The sequence below is a fragment of the Doryrhamphus excisus genome, chromosome 7 (assembly GCF_030265055.1).
Source record: "Doryrhamphus excisus isolate RoL2022-K1 chromosome 7, RoL_Dexc_1.0, whole genome shotgun sequence".
NCBI lineage: Eukaryota > Metazoa > Chordata > Actinopteri > Syngnathiformes > Syngnathidae > Doryrhamphus > Doryrhamphus excisus.
In genome coordinates, this window is record NC_080472.1 from 23,026,799 (window position 1) to 23,048,982 (window position 22,184).

The window sequence follows — 22,184 nt, forward strand, 5'->3', positions numbered from 1 at the left end:
ATGAGATGGAGTACGACGTAATCAAAGTGCTGTTGTGTTTGGAGCGACATGGCCTCGTGTGCATTGTTGCCATTCATCCCGATGATGAGCTGGGATGGGGAGGCGAGACTCAGACATTAGTACGGAATTTATTTATTTATTCACCAGCAAAGCAAACCATGTGATGAAAATGAATGCAATCTTTATTTCAAGTTTATTGGTTAGAAACAGTGTTTAGTAGCAGTACATCTACTATAAGCAAATGAAAGCCAGGAAATAAAAGCATTATTGAACAAAAACATGACACGTGGTATAATATGATATTCTTAAATTATTACTTTTCATAATTATTATTTTTGTAATATTTATATTTTATGTAAGGAATTTTACAATGTACATGTATTTGTTTTTTGTTTTGTTTTTTTTTTAGCTCTGCGCGCTCGGCTCCGGATGGTCACGTGACGTTTTGTGCCCCCGGAAGTGCTTGTGGTTCCCACGTGAGGTCAAAATGGCGACTCGCTGCATGTGAAAGAGGTCGAGGAAGGAGGCGGCTTTCGCGCTAAGATCATGTATAAAACGCAATGTAGCCGACTCACAGGTAATCCGCCTCAGAAACGCTCACCGTGCTTCAACCTGTCCGCCTGCGATGTTGCCATTTTAAACACGGAGTCCGATAAAAATAAAAAAAATGTCCAGAGCGAGTGAGTGTGCTAGCCAGCTAGCTAGCTAGCTAGCTAGCATCGGTGTGTTAGCACATGAAGCTACCTTGTTAGCTACTGGACGTCATGCACTTGTGTGTAAACCGATGAAATACACACTGATGTGTTACACTGGCATTGTTGCTGCTGCAGTTGCTAACATTTGCATAAAAGTGTCGGAATCATAGAAGCTGCTATGCTAGGTGACTGTTGTCAAGGAGACATTCTCAGAGCATTTGTTTATGTTTGTATATCTGTCTCAGGGGCGTCCAAACCTTCTCCCAGTGAAGGTGATGAATGAAAGGATGCAGCTTTGCCACTTAGATATTGTGTAACTCTGCTAAGAAGGTACAACTGTACCTCATTTTTGTGTTTATATGTATTTTTTCTTGATATATAGTTAAAAAAATATTCGAAAATAATTTTACTAAATTTGGTAATATGACTTTATTCCCATAATATTAGAACCTTTTCCCCAGAGGCAATAGGCATTTCAGTAATGGCAAAATATTGGGGATATCTGATATTGGCTTTTTTGGACGGAAACCGATATGCTGATATTGTCCAAATGTTCAATTTCTGATACTGATACCGATATCGGTATGTGTAACATGACATATCTGCTGTGGTGGAATGAACACGTATGTGTTGTGTACAACATTTTCAGTTTTCATGATGGGAAAAAATCTGATACCGATATAACCAAAGTCACATTGTTAGCAGCTTGATATGTGTTGGTACCGATAATCATCGTCATCCCGATAAAGTACATATGAGAAAAATGACTGTCATGTATAAGATCCTGCATGGACATTTCTTTTAGGTTTGTTCGGTCTAAGCATTAAAGAAAAGGTGGTTGCCTGTGGTCCACGATGCCTCCTCCAGCACCACAGAAGAGACCCATCAGCCTGGCTGACCTATCAGCATCTCACCTTCCTGAAACGCCAGGTACATCCGTGGTTCTTCAGCTCACCTTTTCCTGTTTCCATCCGGCCATGGAGCCACGCTGTGGTTTGTTTCCCTCACAGTATGTGGCCAAGAACATCGGGGAGCTTCACCAACGCGCCGCCCCCAAGCAGGCTCCCGTGGACGAGAGGGACGACGGCGTGGAAAGGCGGGCACGGAGAGTTCCTGTCGTTGAGCCCGTGGTCGCGGAGGACGGAGCCGCTCGGGAAACTTCCAGCGTGAAGGCGACCACCTCGCAGGAGAGGCCCCACGTGCACGTGGAGACGGACGAGGCGCGAGACGCTCGTCTGGACCGGAAGTGGAAGCGGCTGAAAGTTGACATGGCCGACCTGCCGGACGTCTATGCCCGACTTGCCAAAATAAAACTCACAGGTGAGAAGCACAGGGCATCCGTAGTTGAGGTCGTTGTCCTTGAAGCCAGTCTTCATGTTGTCTTATTATATTCCATTTCAGCGCTTGTGGTTATGACTGCGGCTGCTGGTTACGCAATGGCCCCGGTGCCCTTTGACCCCGTCATCTTCTTGGTGTCGTCCCTGGGAACGGGTCTCGCCTCCAGTGCAGCCAATTCCATAAACCAGGTAAGCCATCCCGGGAAACGGAATGATCAGTTCCTGTCCCACCCTGAAACCTTTTTTAACCTTTTCAGGTAATATTGTAACATAAATTTATGTCATATTTCATATCTATTCCACGGGTGTCCAAAGTGCGGCTCACGGCTGTTTTTTTTATTTATTGTCCCGTGGCACAAAACGCCTAGAACAAACATCTTACTGAGCATATTACCTTATATTACCTTACCTTACCTCACATTATAATGCACAGAAAGGGACGGAAATATATGTTCATGTTTCACATAAGGATTGGGAATTCCAAACAATTCCAAGAAAAGTGCAGTTCCCCTTGGTAAAATAGTAAATATAGTAAATAATAGTAAAATATAGATATTTGGAAAATGTAAGATTTCACTTTAATGCTAATTTGCTATAAATAGCTTTTTTGTTTCACTTGCATTTCTTCGTTTGGAACCTCGAGAGTGGTTGCTCCTCAAAGGTGCACAGTGTCATTGCGAGACGTCAGATTGGTCGTCTCTGCCCTGATGCTTGTACGGACGAACAGCTTCCTGTCCGCCCAGCGTTCCTGTCCGCCCAGCGTTCCTCTCTGCTTGGTCCATCCTAACAAGAAAGCCGTCATTATTCTTGGCTGAAAGCTTTTTTACGACCCTAAACAAAAGAGAGCTGGCGTCCGTGTTGGCTCCGAGCGGAAACAGTGAAGTGTTGACACTGTACGTCGGAATCTGCGCCGCCACTTGAGAATGTTTGCGTAATGAGTGACCTCGCCCTCAGCCCTGGAGTCACCTCGGCTGAGTCGTGTCTTTCGGGGCCTCTCATTTGTGGCTGGCTTTTATTACCAGCCATCTTCAACCCAAGCCTACCTTTGGACCTGACCTTCTCCTCTAAGAAAGCCCTGCCTTTTCAAGGCTGGACTCCATAGGATTGTTTTTCTTGGTGTAAAACCGGACTGCAATTCATGTGTTCTTTCATGTCCGCTTCTCCCAAGGGGTCCAATCAGACCAGAAAAAGTTGCCCGATTTATTGCTATTAGCTTTTTTGAGTCACTTAACCGCTAAGCTGGCAACATTAAATTCCCTCTTGCGACGTGTTCTTATTCCTTGTCAGACCACGTACATATGAGCTGTTACTGGAATGCAGGGGTGTTTTGTGCTGTGGGCCCCCACAAAAAACTTTCCTCGAGCAGCAACAGGCCCTCGGGCCAGACTTTGGACACCCTTGTTGTGATGTAACAAAGTGGTAGCACCAAATCTGCAGTGTAATTACACACACACACACACACACACACACACTGTCATGTGTCCTAGATAATCACCTGTTGAGTCAAAAGCGCCACACTTCTCATCAAGTTGAGACAAAAAACCCCTCCCTTCTTTCATCCCGCTCAGCTTCATGTCCTCACGTCAATTCTGAGCGTGCCTGGTCGCCATCAAAGCAACCCCCCCCTCCCAAAAAAGAAGCAAATCAAAGAAAGGAGTGACTGAAGTGCCCCACCCTGATATTTTGATTCCCAGTGCTAGAGTGTGCAGACATGACTAATTACACCTCCAGGAACAGAGAAACAAGATAAAAAAAGATGTTGAATAGAGCTGTCAAGGACGGGGGCCGCCCTGTCGTCCCAGCAGGAAGCAACCTGTGAGAAATGTTGTGCTTTTTTTTTCTTTGACGTCTTTCTCCCTGTCTGAGAGACGGGCGCACGCAGGTGGCGGCGGCGGCGTGTAACAATCGCGTGTCACGGCCGAAACGTTCTCACCCGTCCAAAGATGCTGTCATCCGAGTCCTGCGTGTCACAGATGACGCGTCTCGCAGCGCAGGCCTGTAATTACCCGACGCATCCGGTCCAAGGAGCCTGATATCTAAGCCTCTTTATCCTGCCCTTAGGACCTTGTTGGTCTGCGTGTGATCAAACTATGGATGCACGTTACAGTAGTACACCAGTTAACACACGGACCCACATCCTCAGTCATGCCAATAGTCGTTAAGTCACCACCAAATGGTATTTTTCATTTTCTTATACTTAAAGTCGCGGCTTTTATATACATTTTTTGTATTTATTTATTTTTTATTCTTTTTTTAGTTCTGCATTGATCCATTTATTTATATTTTTATGCTTTCATTTAAGTCATTTGTTTAATAAAAAAATAATCTGTTTATTTTTTTAATTTATCTGTTATTTGTTTATAAAATTATTATTATTATTGTATTATAATTAATTTATATTTATTAATTTATATTTAATTAATAATAGTAATGGTAAAATGAATATATACCAAAGAGGTAGAGTACTACAATATATACATATAATAATAGACATGCCAGGCATTGATTTTATCGTACATTTTTTAATATAATTTATGATTCACCGCCTGCGACCCACCCAGCATGGATCTGCGACCCACCAGTAGAAAACCGGCCTAAATGGCTTTCAACACAAGTCAGTGGCAACATAATTGTGTGTTTCCTCCAGTCAAACACAGTGGTGGTAGTATGACGTCATGGTCTGGGGCTGCATGAGTGATGCCAGAATTTGGGGGCGGGGGTGTTGTTCATTGAGGGTGATTATTGCAGTTTGGACGTGTGTGTGGGAGGCTGTTTTCATTTTTGCCAGTGTTGTCGGTTGAGAAGAGTCTGTCTCTGGTTGGCTTCAAGGAAAAGTGCACTTTTTGGGGAATTTTGGCCATCAAACACATCTTTCCCCTTTTTCTGTACGTTCTAAAGAGAGGAAAAACGGCAAACATGAGGAAGCTAACAAAGCATGTTATGGAACACCAAAAAGAAACCCCTCCAAAATTGGCAAGACTGTTCCATTTACATCAGTTACAAAAAGTGCAGGTTTAAGTTAAAGCACCGGGAAACAGTACATGGGTTTGAACAAAAACTTCTAGCACAGAAGCATCTCTGTTCCTGGCCAGGTCTGGTGTGGCGCAGGACCAGCGGCCCCCACGCCACATCGCACGGCCCCCGCAGGTGTTGCAGCCGTCATCACCGTGCAGTCTGGCCAGCACTTCAGCTAATTGGATAATTAAGTTGGAGCAGAGTCTCAGCCCGTGCCTGAAAGACCCAGGGGAAGCGTGAGGGTACCCCCGCCGTGTAAACAGGACCCCCGTGTGGCCGCCGCGTCGTCAGAGTAAGCATGCGCTGGGCTGTTTTGACAGCAGCCGCGGCGTAATCTTACCCCCGCGTCGGCATGTTTGTTTTGGTGTGCGTTCAAGCGAGCCGGTCTCGTGTCATTTCTGTTTTTGTTGCGGCGAGGTTTCTTTTGTGTCTGCGCGCCTCCCGCCGTGAGATGTCTGAGGCTGGCACGCACCAGCGAGCCCCCGCAAGTCCCCAACCCTTCCCCTCGTACCGCTCTAAACTAGGTCCTGTTCAGGCATGCATTATTTACCCTCCTGCTTGTCTTCTCCGTGTGCATCTTGGTCAGCAGGCGTTGGCGTGGATTATTGAGAAAGCGCTCAAAGACATGGACCACAGAAAGAGTCCATCTATGACAGGGGTGTCCAAAGTCCCTCCAGTGATGGCCTCCTGGTGAACGATGAAAGGATGCAACTTTGCCACTAGGTTTTTATTAAATGAAATAAAAAGTACTTCAATTGGCCACCGGGCCGCATGTTGGACACCCCTGTTCTATCATATAGTTTGCTCCTAGGGGGTCCAAGACCCCTATAACAGATAAAAATGCTGTTGTTTATATTCCTGTACCAGTTCATCTTGGTCATTCGGGGCAGGAAGTGCGTTGTGGGCAGTGTTTCATGCGGGGGCAAAGCAGGAAGTGCGTTGTGGGCAGTGTTTCATGCGGGGGCAAAGCAGGAAGTGCGTTGTGGGCAGTGTTTCATGCGGGGGCAAAGGAGGAAGTGCGTTGTGGGCAGTGTTTCATGCGGGGGCAAAGGAGGAAGTGCGTTGTGGGCAGTGTTTCATGCGGGGGCAAAGCAGGAAGTGCGTTGTGGGCAGTGTTTCATGCGGGGGCAAAGGAGGAAGTGCGTTGTGGGCAGTGTTTCATGCAGGGGCAAAGCAGGAAGTGCGTTGTGGGCAGTGTTTCATGCGGGGGCAAAGCAGGAAGTGCGTTGTGGGCAGTGTTTCATGCGGGGGCAAAGGAGGAAGTGCGTTGTGGGCAGTGTTTGGGCTCCCATGATGTGTTGTTTACTGTAATATTATCCCTCTCATTCAAAGCTTGTTCCCACCGCTTTATCATTTCATAATGCCACTATTTCCAGTGAAAAGCTTTCTTTCATCACCAGCATTGTTAGGAGGGGGCGGGGGGTACTGTAAAAGGGTGTTGCTGGGGCAACATATGATGGAGCCGCCAGTGAATGCTTTCATACTACACGAGTCCTCCACAAATGTAAACCCTTTTGAAATCCATTTTATTCTTTCAAAAATTCAATTTACATTTTTTTGAATACTCATTTTTTTTACCTTCTATACTTACCAGCGTATGTTGCGATGAATAAATAAATTGAGATATGGATGTAACTGGAGTTGTAATTGGAGTTGCGTTACTAACGGAAGATATTTAGTGACATCCCTATTTTGTTTACGTATTTAGACAAGACATGGCAAACATTGCTCTTATTTTGAAAGCAGGAAGTGTGTTGTGTGTGTTGAGAATATGTCTTGACAGTTATAAGGGAACTGCACTTTTTGGGGGGAATTTGGCCCATCACTCACAATCCTTATGTGAATTTCTTTCCCATTTCTGTGCAGTCTAGTATGAGAAAACGAGTTAACATGAGCTAGCTAACAACAAACAGCATGCCAGGTACTATTTTGACACTAAAGTGCTTACAAAAATATAACAAAAAAACCCCAAGTGTTCCATTTCCACAATGTACTTGTATATGAACCAAGCTACTATGACGGGCAAACTTCCCAAAAAGTGCATTTCCCCTTTAAGACGATCTCGGTAGAAGAACCACTCAAACCTGCATGTCATCAGCAGGCACAGTAAAAGTCTTGCTTACATTAAATCATCCCAAGACGGCACGGTGTAAACGCTCATCCAGTATCTGAGTCGCATGCTCTGCTAAACTAAGCTAACCCCGCTAGCTTCCATTCCCGCGCCATTAGAGAGTTTTGACATGTTTAGTTTGAGAGCGAGCGGGTTAGTGTTTGTGATGAGATTCCTCCACAGTTGAGCCATCTGCCTGGGAAATAAGAGAACGTTCCTGCTCCTCATGATGGCACCATTTCATTCCCATTATGTCACTTTCCGTGAGATTCCGTGTTTAACAGTAAATGACATTTTATTGGCAAATTCCACAATTCCCTTTACACGCAAATCATAAGGCCCTAGAATGGTTAGGATGCAGCCTCTTTATAGTCCCATGTTTGCTTCATGTTTTTATACGCGGAATGTGATCTGAGCCTGGAATGTTCACCCCCTGCTAGGGATGGGATCCTAACTTCAGGATCACGAACAAGGTTTTTTTTTTTTTGGGGGGGTCTGACATGATTTCTTTGGAAAGACTGAGGTTGGAGTCCAGCAGCAGCACCGTGGGTGTTACTCTGCTACAATCTGTGGGCTTCAGCAGTCAAGGCTGCCACAGCAATTTTCCAGAACGGGGCTCCTCTCATTGTAGTTTGGGGTACCTCTGGGGAGGATGATTAGGTGTAATAAGACCCCACGGGTGCGGCTCCGAGCATTGTACAGTCCCTGCAGGAGGGTGGGCATAGAACACACGGGAACCTCTAGCGCATACATGTCAAACTCAGGCCCGGGTGCCAAATCTGGCCCGTGCTGCAATTTCATCTGGCCCGTGGAACCGTTTGGAAAATTGCATTGAGTTGGCTCGCCTCATGGACCCTATCAGACCAAGCGCTTTGATACATCTGCAAAATGATGCCGTTCTTCCGGAATCAACTGCTTTTCTGGCATCAAACCATATACAGTATACAATTACAGGTGTTGACGGTCTGAGGCTAGCTAATTGGACAGATACAAAGTTGGAGGTGTGGTGGGGGGTAATGTCCAGTTTGGGCCCCAATCTAAAGTAGGTTGTGACCTTTGACCCCCTGTGCAAATGAGTTGGATTGCTCTGCGGTGGCGTGATCAATTGCAGCGTTGACCTGCGGAGGAGCTGCCTTCGGCGTGTACCGTGTTCCTTTGCGTGAAAACGCCAACAGATGGAGCTGTAACAGTATCGCCGCCTGTCAAATCAATTCCACGGCCGGCCACGCCAGAAGTGTTGGCGAGCGGTTTATCTGTCTACGGGCTATTTTGCGTTCAGTCCCCGAAAGGTCACGCGCGCGTGGAGCGTTTGCCCAACGGCCCACTTAGCTTCCTGTGCACAGATGCTGCGCTTAAGATCTCGCTTTCCTCCAGCGTCGTGGAAACAAAAGAGCACGTTGATCTTTTGACGCCGGCCTTCTCCAGCGCTTTTGACGCTCCTCGCCAAGCTGTTCATTTGGCCTGCGAGAACAAACGGAGAGTCCCTTTCTGTTTTTTAATTGCCTCACAAGATATGACAAAGAGGACTTCTTGATGGGCGCCTCTCGTTCAGTATGAATATTTAACCACAGCGCCTTGTTTTCTGCTTCGTTTATTCCAAGCCTTTTTGTCTCTGGCAACCACGGGGTGCCAGTCCCTTTCAACCGGACAAATCTCTTGCAGCCTAGATGGGAAGCAGATGCTTTTCTCTGATAGATGCCACGTCCCCAAGATAAACGCCTGCAGCGGACTGTTGGCGGGCGGCGAGTTAGCCACATTAGCATACCGTTAAGTCCGCAGCGACATGCGACCGTTTAACGAGGAGCCATCAATGAATCCATAATGTAGCTTGTTGTTATCCATGCCGCTTTGTCCATTTTGAACATTTTATGGCTTGATGTGCGGCCTGGGGTTGGAGTCCCTCAAAGGACCTTCTTTTTGAATCATACACGAAAAAAATGTGAATGACAATATTTTTGTTTAGATGTGATATTGTGATATTTCTGGGACACACACATTATTCCACATTATTCCAAATAAAACAAACGGTCATTTAGAAATGAGATTACATGCTGGCATCAATCCAGACCACCAAGTCCTAGTCCACATATGAATATTAACAGTCTAGATCAGGGGTGGGCAAACTACGGCCCGGGGGCCACATCCGGCCCGCCAAGTGTTTGAATACGGCCCGTCCGTTCTTTCCAAAGTATTTCATTTAAACTCAACATACGAACTGGCATCGTGGCTTGAGCCAACCTTTTGATGGTTTTATCAATTTTGTTATTTGATGTGGTCTGTTGTTTACAAAGTGCTCCTGAAAAAAGGGACACAAGCATAATGATGATAATAATAATAATAATAATAATACATTTTAAAATATTTAAATATAAAATATTTAAATATAAATATAAAATAATAAATAATAATAGCAGATTGCATGACACTTTTACAGATACAATAATACCAGGTGGACTGTTATGTGTAAAATATATAGTCTGCCCCCCCGTTTTGTTAAATCAATGCGGCCCGCGAGTCAAAAAGTTTGCCCACCCCTGGTCTAGATGCTTTTACTTCAAAGAAAATGGTTGCTTTTCAAACACGCCTCGTCCTCATGTACTTGCCGTCACCTGAAGGGCCGTGCACGTGACTCCTCCCACCTCGCCGCCCCCCTGATTGGCCATTAGTCACCTTGATTATGGGCTGACGCAATCCAGACCGGAGTCAGACTCGCCCTCCTCAGCTACGTCAGGAACCTTTCTGCACCTCGTGCCACTCTTGGCCGCGGCGTCTTTCCTTCACGCTGAGTAGACGTCCTTAAACAAACGTGCCGCGTCATTGGCGTGTCGGTTGTCTTTGTGGAGTTCTCAGCAGGTAATGAATGAAGGCGTACGAGTCCTCGTGTTTGACAGACTGTCACGGTGTCTTACCGTCCTTGTCCAGGGTTTGATGTTGTTTTTAGGCTTTTATTTGCCTCCCAGCTCACAGAGATACACTGTCAACTTTATTTATGCACATTCAGATTGCACAGTAGATAATGATGAAACGCTAGTCTTTATGCCGGGAAGATATTTAGGTCATCGATGTTCCGCATTTGATCGGATCTCAACTTTGTCCCCCTCCTCTTTGTTTGAAGGTAAGACGGCCCAAGGGAAGTAGGAACGCAGCATGTAGCGCTGAGACGTGTAAATAATTGCCCAAAACAGACCTGTTTGCAAGATGGCCGCAAGACAACACTGCACGCTAATAAGCGTTTGGGCCGTTTCATTGCTGGAAATCAAAGCGGGTAGCAACTTGCATCTCGCTGAAGTCACGTTTGTTTGCTCAGCTGTGAGCACTACGCTCCATTTCTGCGATGAAAACCTCGGTATACATCTGCATTCATTTACACCTCATCTTTTGTGCAAAAATAACCCGACATCTTGTGCACAGTTGCCGGCTCATTGTCATTTCGGGGGCTTTGATGGGAGGCCTTTTGTGCCTATTTGGATCCCATTCAAAGAGTCCCTGGCCGCTTTCCTCCAGGTCTCTACCTGCCTGCCTACATGCCTCCATCACCTCGCACGTCAGCGCTTTCAAAGCCGGCACAATTCATTTGGACCCCCGTGGATGGCACGCATTCTATGGGAGAGAAAGAGGCTGCCATTCATGCTGCACCCACACAGCTTTCATCGCTTTGGAAAGACCGCCGCGTGCAGCGGCCCCTACGCTTTTTACTGTACTCAAATTGCATACATTAAACCTTTACGCCGTGTGTGTTCTCCATCTTACCTTGTGGTCTGATGCTTCTGCATCTCCACCGTTGCCTTGTAATTAGTGCTTCTGAAGGGGGCCAGTGGGCCGGGGTGCCTCCAACTCCTTCTTTCTTGTGACTTTTTTACAGTTTGCAAAAACGGCAGCTTACCTGGGTGAGCATCGTTAGCATCGTTAGCCTTGTTGCAGGAGTTTAGGAGGCGTAGATGTCCAGCTAAAGCTAACTGATGCTATGAACAGTAGACATTAGATTATCATTGCTTGGTTTGGGCCCTTTGCGGGTGCTCTCTATACCACCTGCTTATCCGATTTTGGATCAACATTTGCAACAAAAGTCACAGCTGGAACTCAGCCCCCGTTTCTCCTGATAAAGACAGAAGTTGCAATTTCACAAGAATAAATGGAATGTTCATTCATTCATTCATTTTCTATCGCTTATCCTCACAAGGTCGTGGGGGTGCTGGAGCCTATCCCAGTTGTCTTGGGGCGAGAGGCGGGGCCAGCCATTCCCAGAGCACATATAGACTAACAACCATTCCCCCCACATTCATACCTATGGACAATGAAGCTAGCATGTTTTTGGAATGGGGGAGGAAACCGGAGTACCCGGAGAAAAGAACAAACTCCACACAGAGATGGCAGAGGGTGGGATTGAACTCGGGTCTCCTAGCTGTGAGGCCTGCGTGCTAACCACTCGTCCACTGTGCAGAATAATGTTTTAGCAGCAGCAAAAATGTGAAAAAAAGAGTGAGGTTGATTGTAATAATTATAAATAATTCTCCAAATGTATCTAACTTTCATTTTCACTGTGTGGCCCTTGCTGGAGAAAGGTTTGGACAAGATGATGATGATGATGGCGTAGCAAGGATGTAGAAGCCTAAAGCAGGCTTTTGCCGTGCTTTAGCGTCTCCAAAGTCGTTTGTGTCCTTGGCGTGGGGCGGATGGCTGACGGCTCATTCCTCCAAGCCGTCAGGACGCTAACGGGTCGCCTCCCCCCCGGTGGCCATGGTGACGGGACACATGGAATATGGAAGAGATAGGAGGGCGCCTGCTGCTGCCATGCCGCGTCTGTCAGCACGTTCACACGTGGGCTCCATAAAACATGAAACTCATGGATAAATGATTTGCTCCTTCAGCTTTTTGGGCAGCTCCCTGGCGTTTGGTTGCTCGTCTGGAGACGCTCTCCAGAAAAAGGGGATCCACGGATGGAATTTCTTGCTGAGGCCACAATTTTTCTCGGCCGGAATGGAAGAGTTGGGCAAATGTTTCTCACTGTAAGCACATTCTTTCTTTACGTGTTTGTTTCTAGAAGGAGGTGTCCATGAGGCCTTATTTAGCATTTCCACCCTTTCCAATCTGCTAGCAGCGAGCCACAGCTGCGTACTGAAAAACCTAAACACTCACATTCCCTCAAAGTAGCCTCTCCTCCTCAGCTGGACTTCAATAGCATGCTCATGAATCTGGTCTAACGGGCGTTTTTAAACGCTTCACAACCAGGGCCACATGGTGGAAAATGAAAGGACGCCATATTTTGTAAAGACATTCATGGAGACAAAGTGAAATTTCAATCCACTGAAAATTCTGTTTAATTACGGTATTAATTACTAGGTTACTTGGTACTCCTGTTGCATGAACCGCTGCTTTAATTAGGCCGAGTGGTTAGCCTGCAGGCCTCACAGCTAGGACACCCGAGTTCGATTCCACCCTGGGCCATCTCTGTGTGGGGTTTGCATGTTCTTTTCTCCGGGTACTCCGCTTTCCTCCCACATTCCAAAAACATGCTAGGTTAATTAGCCACTCCAAATTGTCCATAGGTATGAATGTGAGTGTGAATGGTTGTTTGTCTATATGTGCCCTGGGATTGGCTGGCCACCAGTCCAGGGTGGACAGCGTACTCAGCAGACCTCACAGCAGACATGGCGCCCAAACCGTTGAGAGGCTAACTGTCAAACTGTGCGTCAATTCCACCTGCACTTATTTGGGAATACTCCCCGGCTGTGTACGTTTCTTTCTACGAAACACACGCAAGCTAGTTATGAACGCCGATACTTCATGCACCCAAAGCCTCCATTTAGCCAGAACGCCAGGCCGAGACTCGGGATGGTGCCGGCCGGGACTCGTAGGCGAAGGAATTTGCTTTGTTGGCACGGTGGATGTGTTTGGACTGGAGTGGGAAAGTGAGTATGTCAGCGGCAACCACGTGGAGCCCTGCCGCAAATAACGCCAAACCACGTTCCTCAAATCCAGATGAATCGCTCAAATCACGAGACATTCCACTGGAGGATTCAGCCAAGACCCAAAGAGCCTGTCAGGGCGCTGTGTGTGTGTGCGTGCGTGTGCGTGTGTGCGTGCGTGTGCGCGTGCGTGCGCGACTATCATCACAGCGATGATTTAAGATCCATCATCAGCGTAATCTCTGCGGCATGAAATAAAGCTGCTCTCTCTTCGCCACGGTACACTTTGCAAAATGAACTCTGAGCTGCCTTGTTGCTTTAGACCGGGGTGTCCAAAATGAGGCCCGGGGGCTATTTGTGGCTTGTAAAATTTGGCCTGCCAGCACACTCTAAAAGTATAGTTGAAAATGAAAAAATGATCAGGAATTTGACTAGAATAAAGCCTAAATAGTTGTGGCAATCTAAACATAAGTGGTTTGTTAAAGGTGATATGAAACAAAATAAGTTGGCATTTTTGGAAAATGTGGTTGGGGAAAGTTCAGAATGCTTTGGCGAAGAAGTCAAAATATGGACCAAAAACCAAAAGATAATAGAAAAAAGTATTCTAATGAAAAAAGGCCACAATTGTATGAGAATAAACTTGAAATATCAGGAAAAATAAATAGAATGGAGTTGAAGTATTAAATAAAAAATATGTTTTTTTAAGTAATAAGAGAAACAAAAAAATAAAAATAAAGTAGTAATATTTGGGAAATTATGATTAGAATACAGAAATGATAAAATAGAAAGTGTATTATACATATGGTATATGGAAATAAAGGCAAAATATTAAGAAGAATATTGACTGGAAGCAAGTTGAGGTTTTGATTTGTATTCATTGGACATAAACTTAAGGCAATGCCCCTTAAATAATCACACATCTCTTCCAAGCACAGATAAGTAAATATACGTAAGCATGAATAGAAAAAATGTATTCTAATGAGGAAAAAGTCATTATGAAAATAAAATACTTTTTGGAAAGTAAAAAATGTAGGGATACAGTCATAAATTATGAGAAGAACATTTAGAGGGCGAAAGTTGAAAAGTGCGTCAGAAGTAAGACAAATATCGATATCAGACAGCGGGCACGTGGAATGAATCGCCAAGCAGCTGGATATAGTCGTCGGCGTAGTATAAAAATAGACCCTGGTTTATTTTAAGGCTCACTGCTGAAACTTTCCTTTATGCGATTGTCTGGATGTAAAAACCGTTTCTGTCCCAGCTTCCCTTGATCAAAGACGTAAGAATAGTCTTCTACTTTTAGTCTTAGTCTTCTACTTCCTCTCCTTCCTGAGCGTGGAAAGGCCCCCACGCCCCACGACTTTCACAGGCTAAGCGAGCGCTGACGGGGCAGGGCAGAGGTAACGCGGCTGGGCTGGCATTAATTGGCTGATTAACACCGAGCCAGTTAAGCACTTCACTGTCCGCCACTCTGACCATTCATCAAGATGGCTGCCAGCTGAAGCGCTGCCAACGTCTCTCAGCATGAAAGGGATGCCATCCTCGGAATGTTGCCGTCTCCTGCGGCGGCAGTTCGGGGGTCGCAGAAGCTGCCTTGGTCCATAGCAACCGGGGTCTAGGTGTCTGATTTAGGGAGGCGGGGAGGACTTGGAGGGATGTCATTGCTTTCTTATGATATTCCCCAAATAACAGCTTCAATCTGGCCATTGTCCATCCGTACATTTTATTCCACTTGTCCCGGTCTGGGTCGCGGGGGGGGCAGCAGTCTTTTGACACTCTGTCAAAATGACAGCTGTTTTTTTTTTACATTTTTGCCGTTTTTTGTGTTGTGTAAATTAAATGCAACCATGCTACTACTACTACTACTACTACTACTACTTTTTCCCTCTTAATATTTAGACTATTCTTGAAAAAATGCTGCTGAATTTTCACTTTTTTATGTTTTTTTTTCCTTTCTAAAAATTATAATTCTATTTTTAGAATGTTCCAGGGCCCAATAAAAAAGACAAATGTCCCCCAGGCTCCACTTTGACACCCCAGTGTTCAATATCCAATATACAAAATCCATGAGATATCACTCCTGTGGCCTTTTATTGTGGCCAACCTAAGGCACCCCAAAAAATGTCAACATCTACTCCACATAATAATTTCCCATAAAATAATTTTTTCATAATACTCCTAATAATTTCCCAGTCATAGACTTTGTTGACAGCGTGTGTATACCATGCAATCATTTCTTCATGGACTTTATTGGAAAGGAGTGAACACAGACAGACATATCATTTCAAGGGCCAATGGTCTTCATTATGGCGCACTCACTAATTAGAATTAGTAGTTATATACTTATATACTTACATACTCACCGTTACTCTCTCTTATGTTAGTGAGTCTTCTCTAAAGCAGTGTAGGAACAGCAGGCCCCCTTCCAAAGCACCACGTTGGGATGAGTGTCTGTTTACGCCATTGGAACGCCAGAACCATTGAAGCATCTTCTGACTAGAGCTTCATCTAATGCCAATCTCAGAGGTGCTTCACAGTCGTGAAGTCGAGATGTGGGCTGGATGGGTCCATGTGGGCGATGTCCCGACCAGTGGTGACACGATCTCTTTGTCCCCTTTAGGCCCGAACACCTGGGCTTGCTTCACACCAGTGGAGGGAGACATGATGTTTGGACCGTTGGATGTTTCTGTCAGCCAAAGCCTTACAGCTGCTCTCTCTCACACAAACACGCACATACACACACACACATACACATACACACACGACAAATTCAACAACACATGTCTTGTGCTGGAAGATACAGCCATCCCAATGAGAGCGAACATGATAGGTGTTGACGTTGTATCTATGCTACTGTTGTTGTCGACGGAACTAGTCATTAGAGGTCCACATTATCAAAATAGGTGTGTCCCAATGGCAGCATTATAAGCTAGCTCATGTTAACTCATTATTGGGATTAACCTGAGGAAGGAACACATCAGGATTGGTTCCCCCCAAAAAGTACAGTTCCCCTTTAAGTCATGAATCATCCATTAACATATGAATATGTCTTTTTAATACATTTACCAGTTATGCTTGTCAACTTCTACCCGATTTCAACTTAGAAGTCAGGGTTCTTCTTCCCCACCCGAGTATCTGCTGTCTGATACTTTTAGCAGATATTCTTGTAGCTCCAGTTGCCGATATTGACTCTGCTATGTTTACCAACATCTTTCATCATCAACATAGCCGTTTAGCTACGTCCGCTGAGACGCTTTTGGTTATGTTTGTTGATATCCTTGTAGACATTTCTGCTGATTCTTTCTATCTATGTTAGCTGATATCTTTGTAGCTATGTGTGTTGATAATCTTTTGGATTTACGTTAGCCGATACTCTTTTGGCTACATTTGCTGATATTCTTCTAGCTACGTCCGCTGATACTCTTTTGGCGACAATGGCTGATATTTTTCGCGCTATGATTGCTGACAACATTAAAGCACAGACGTGGCTCAAGGATGGTCAATCCCCCCTTAGCGATACGGATACAGGATTGGATGGTCCCCATCCCGAGTGTAAGCCTCGGCAGAAACCGTATTCACATCCAAGGATTCAAACCCTGCTCCGTAGACCTGTCCTGTACACGTACACGTGCACGCACCCCAAATGCAAAATGGAGCAAATATTGTTTGAGGCGGTCATTGTATGGCGCATGGCGGTGTCGGGCGGAAACAATGGAAAGGGGCGGGGGCGGGACGCTGATGCAAACCAGATGAGCTTGACGGACTTTAAAGGCAAAACGGGACCAAAGCGGATCCAGTAGGTGGCGGGTGGACTTTGCTATTATTCATTTTGTTCGTTTTGGTTGAACTTAGCCTGTTCTCTGACGCTTTGCTTCTTCCTGACACGGGTGTGTTGCTGGCATCCACGGACATACACGCCGTATTATTCTTATTATGGCTGCACGCTTTTTATGTGAGCGCTGCTTTTTGTCAAGCTGGCTTCAGCAGCGCTCTGCTCCCACAAAGTGCACTTGTCTCCCATGCAGCCCCTGACCCCCTGACGCATTTCCTGACCCAGGAAATAGAATTAACACCTCGGCCCGGACCCTGAGGACCCACAGCCGCGTACGCAGCTGTGCGATAGTCGTAGCCCCGGAAACATGGAACGCGGAAACACGTTTTTTTTGGGGGGTGAACACAAACATTAAAAGAAGGGTATGCCGCGGCATTGTGGGCGCCGGGTGTATTTTAGTGCCCTCGCTATTTCCGCAGGAAGTGTGGTGGTTGTTTTTAAAGTCCAAGCGTCTTCGAATAGTTGCTCGCATTGAAGGTGCGCTCATTTGTTTGTTGGCTTTTTCACTTGCAGACGACGTATCTTCATTTTCACACCGGCTTGATCTGTTTTCTTCATTAGGCACACACACACACACACACACACACACACACACACGGCCGCTATAGCCAGTTCCTGTATGTAAGCGCCCCATGTGTTTGCATTTTAGTCACACATTGCCAATCTCATGGGAGCACTTTGAAGCATTCTGCACCAGAGCGGACCATAAAACAGGAGTATTAGTACTTTTCCGCATAGTTGTTTCCTTCGACAGCCCCCCCCCCCCCCACTACCGCCCCCCCCGTCTCCATCACCTCTCACCCCACGGCTCCCCGCCTCCACCTACCACCTTGAGGCCGCCTGAGTGCAGCCCGATGCCATCCCGTCATTGCAATTGCCCTCTTGGGACGCTATATTAGGTACACCTGCACCACCCGAGCTCCAACCCCAGCATGAGGAACTGGTTGGAATGGTGTCAATCGTCCCGATGGGCGCCATCCCATGCCCTCCATTGTTCAGCCCACCAGCAGGGAGGACACGTATCACCTGAATGTCAATACATGATGCTAGAAGTGGCAGAGATAAATGACTTGGGGGGGGTCAGGGGGGGGGGGGGTTGTCGTCATCGGCAGACCACCCTCCTTAGCTAGTGTGTCCTTCTCACTGTAACACATTCTTTCTGTCTCCATCTTTCCACAGTACTTTGAGGTGCCTTTTGACTCCAACATGAACCGAACCAAGAACCGCCCGCTGGTCAGAGGGCAGATCAGGTACGGTCCTCCTTCCAATTGGTCCCACGTAGCGAGGGACCACCGCTATGTAGCATACATTAGCATATAGTAGCAGGGATAAGGTGGTGCAAGCCAACAGTATTCTTTAGGACCCATCCTGGTACTCGGCTTTCATTTCCAAGCAGACATTCCCGTACGACGTTAGAAAATTGGAAAACTGTTCTTATTGGGTGTCCAAACCTTTTCTAGCGACGGCCACTTCGGGAAAAATGAAAGGAAGCAACTTCGCCAAGAAATTATATTTATTTCAAGAATGAACTTAATCTCCGCTGTGTCATAAAGTTAAAGTCCTATTATTAATATGGTTTCATTTTATTATTATTATTATGTATCAGGTTACAATGGAGGGCTGCACGGTGGACTAGTGGTTAGTGTGCAGACCTCACAGCTTGGTGACCCGAGTTCAATTCCACCCCAGGCCATCTCCGTGTGGAGTGTGCATGTTCTCCCTGTGCATACGTGGTACTCCGGTTTTCCTCCCCCATTCCCAAAACATGCTAGGTTTTTAGAAGTGACGTGTTAGGCCGTGTTGTTGATGTTGTTGTGTTCCTAATGAAGTGTCCAGTGAGTGTTTAAGGAATCACGTGTTGTTTAAAACGTCCGGCGTCCGGTTGTCTAAACACGACCTCTCGTCCGTCGCTGTCCTCCTCCTCCTCCTCCTCCTCCTCCTCCTCATGTCGGGACCGGCAAAGACGTTTTATCCGTCGAGTCGTGTGGCGACGGCGGGCAGCTGCCACCCTCAGCGCCGCCTGACGTCAGCGCCGGAGCAGCCTCAGGCCGTGTGACGCGGCTACACCCCCCCCCCCTCCTTAAACCCCAGCCCACATGAAAACACCCACCCCACTAATCACACCAATGCATCAGCGCCCCCACCAAAATAAAAGCCTCTCTTTTATGTGGAGTTTACTGGTGAATTGTGAGCAGACCTTCCTCCCATCCCTGCGGAGGAGGAGGAGGAGGAGGAGGAGGAGGTCTTCTTCCTGCTAAAAGCCTTTTCCTTGTCTTCCCTTTGGCTTTGATCGTTGGCGTGTCCGGGTGCTGGTCGTGTTTCCGGCATGCTGTACTTTTATCCCTGAGTTGGTATCACACCATCTTCCTGGAAGCCTCCTGTTTGGAGACGCTCCGCTGCCTCTTTGTGTGTTTGTCTTTACCGCTGCTGAACACCATGTAGCAATGGCTGCTGTGCTGACCCTCACCATGTCCCCCCGTTAGCCCCCTCCACGCCGTGACCTTCGCCCTGGCGTGCGGGGTCCCCGGGGTGGCCCTGCTGACGTGGGCGGTGAACCCGCTGACGGGCTTCCTAGGCGCCCTCAACATCGCCCTGTACACGTGCTGCTACACGCCGCTCAAGAGGCTCACCATCGCCAACACGTGGGTGGGCGCCGTGGTGGGCGCCATACCTCCCGTCATGGGCTGGACGGCCGCCACGGGCTGCCTGGATGCAGGTAGGAGACACCAGAAGTGGGCTTTTTTAGTCGTCAGTGGGTGTTGAACAGTTGAGGGACACTACCGGCTGCAACCACCAGAGGCGCTGTTGTGTGTTGTTGCTTTACATTATGGAATGTATGGAATGGAGCAGGCTATGCTAACATACAAACACTAAATGCAGTTTTTAAATGAAAAAAGCCAAACCTTCATGCCACTGTGTGAAAAGGTGACATTTATTTTCTCACACATTTTTATAAATTCAATATTTTGACTTTATTCTCATAACTTTTTCCCCAACCTCACTTCTCAAAAACTGCAAATTTAAAATGTTTGTTTAGCTTGTTTCTGATTATATTACCACTTATTATTGATTTTCTTTCTTTTATTATTCTTTAAACATTGATTGTAAATATTTTGTCCTCATAATGTCACAACATTTGTTGTAATATTAAGACTTTTTATTTGTAATGGTACAACTTTTTACTCTTAATATTAGGACTTTATGTTAAAAATGTGTGAAAATTAATGTTTTTTTCTCAATTTTTTTCCATTTTATTTATTCTTTTTTTGTACTTTATTGACAAAAAATGTAATGAACTGAGGGCAAATACAAAATACACAGTTTTATTTTTTGTTCTTTATTTTTTTTTAATTGTATTTAATATATAAAAAATGCCCCGGGCCACCAAATTACTCCTCTTTTATTTCCTTTGTACCTGTTTTAAGGTATGCATATTTTGGTATTGGTTAAGTATTTACTTTTAAATGTCATTATTAAAAGTGCGTAGGGCCACTTTTGCTGTTTTATGTATTTTAATTTTTTTCAAATGTGCCGAGGGCCAATTGAAAACAAGTGACTTTGAACATCCCCGGTTTAGCGCCATCCCAAAAGATGAAATGATGGTTGCCATGGAGACTAAGCACCTGCCCCTATCCCTACCTGTCCAGGTGCGCTGGTGCTGGGGGGCTTCCTGTACAGCTGGCAGTTCCCGCACTTCAACGCCCTCAGCTGGAACCTGAGGGAGGACTACTCGCGCGGCGGCTACCGCATGATGTCGGTCACGCACCCGGCCATGTGCCGGCGCGTGGCCCTGCGTCACAGCGTGGCGCTGGTGGGCCTCTCCGCCCTGGCGCCGGCGCTGGGCGTCACCACGTGGACCTTCCCCGCCGTGGCGCTGCCCATCAACGCCTACATCGGCTTCCTGGCCTTCCGCTTCTACCGACGCGGCGACCGCTCCAGCGCCCGCAAGCTCTTCTTCTGCAGCCTGTGGCACCTGCCCATGCTGCTGCTGCTGGCGCTCACCTGCAAGACGCCTCGCCGGGAACGCCGCCAGGACCCCGCCCCGCCCAGCTAACACCATGCTCCCGACGACGGGACGGACGCATCCTTTTAAACGCAGGTGCTCGCCGGCTCCGTGGCGTAAAAAAACACCGACTTGAATCATGACCTTGTGTGTGTCCTGTAAATATCTACGCTTTTATTTATACACCACTTCCTGTCTGCCTTGGCTGTGTCTCCATCGCAGTACTCACGCCAGTACACTTCAATAAGTACCTACTTCCATACTGCCTCAATTGTCTACTTCTTTCCCAAATCCATGGAGGAATTCACCTTGGAAATTAGCAATTAGCAATTAGCAATTAGCACCAATCCATATTTGCAATCACTTCCTGATTCCTGACTTTGGATATCTGGCCATGACAACGCCATGACAACGCCATGACAACGCCATGACAACGCCATGACAACGCCATGACAACACTCGGCCTGATGGAGCTGCTAGCTCCTCCCCCTCCAAAGCCTCCACGGATCAACATTTGCACTAAAAGTGATTAGTTAGTTAAAGTGATTAGTTGCGGCTCCAATGACTCTCTTTAATTAGCATTACTCGCTAGCATAGATAGTCGACCAGCATCATGGCTGCTCACTGAGTGGACTTGCCGAGTGTGGTTAGTGTACTGCACACTACCAAGTGTACACCACGCTTCTTATGCACTTAGAGTAAGTGCACCAAGTACGCAAGTGTGCCATCCGAGAGCCGACCATTTATGGAAATGATTCCCACGGCAAGGTTTGCATCTCCTGTAATAAACACACGTGATGATTGTGGTCTGCGTCCTCGTTAGCCGTGATGGTGTTCCTATTTAACAGACCACCTCGGCACCTGTCGGTCGCCATGTGCTCCCTCTTGCCGGTGTCGGGTTACATCTCCATCACTGGCCGTCCTGCCGCCATAAAAGGAATCAGGGCTGTGGGATTTGGCCAAGGTCGTAAAGCCGCGTCCGACCGGATCCAGAATTCCATATCAGAGGGTGGAAAGGGCCCGGGGTGGACGGGGGGGGGGGGGGGGCGGGGATTGATCGGGCCAGCTGTTTGTGTCCAGAGGAGGAGGAAGAAGAAGGATAGAATGTCACCTACGTGGTCTTCGACCTCTGCTCGTCTTGATCGCGCCCCGCCTTACGCTTATTTCCTGTTGGGCATCACCACGCGCGTGGAAGTCCACGCTTGAGCGTTAGCCGCATGCTAGCTGCTCTGTGGGAGGTAAATAATACGGGAATGTTCACAAGGTGGGATTAGAGAGGCCGGCTC

The 22,184-nt window shown here is 46.7% G+C and overlaps 1 protein-coding gene across 1 annotated transcript; it reads left to right on the plus strand.

Moving 5' to 3' along the window:
* Positions 1–441: 441 nt before the first annotated feature.
* On the plus strand, positions 442–21,861 carry LOC131132510 (protoheme IX farnesyltransferase, mitochondrial). The gene is made up of 7 exons (XM_058078228.1): positions 442–577; positions 1,501–1,625; positions 1,706–2,015; positions 2,097–2,221; positions 18,075–18,145; positions 19,379–19,611; positions 20,543–21,861. Exons 1-7 carry the CDS (start codon positions 547–549, stop codon positions 20,947–20,949), a joined length of 1,302 nt encoding a protein of 433 aa, XP_057934211.1. The 5' UTR covers positions 442–546; the 3' UTR covers positions 20,950–21,861.
* The last annotated feature ends 323 nt before the right edge of the window (positions 21,862–22,184 follow it).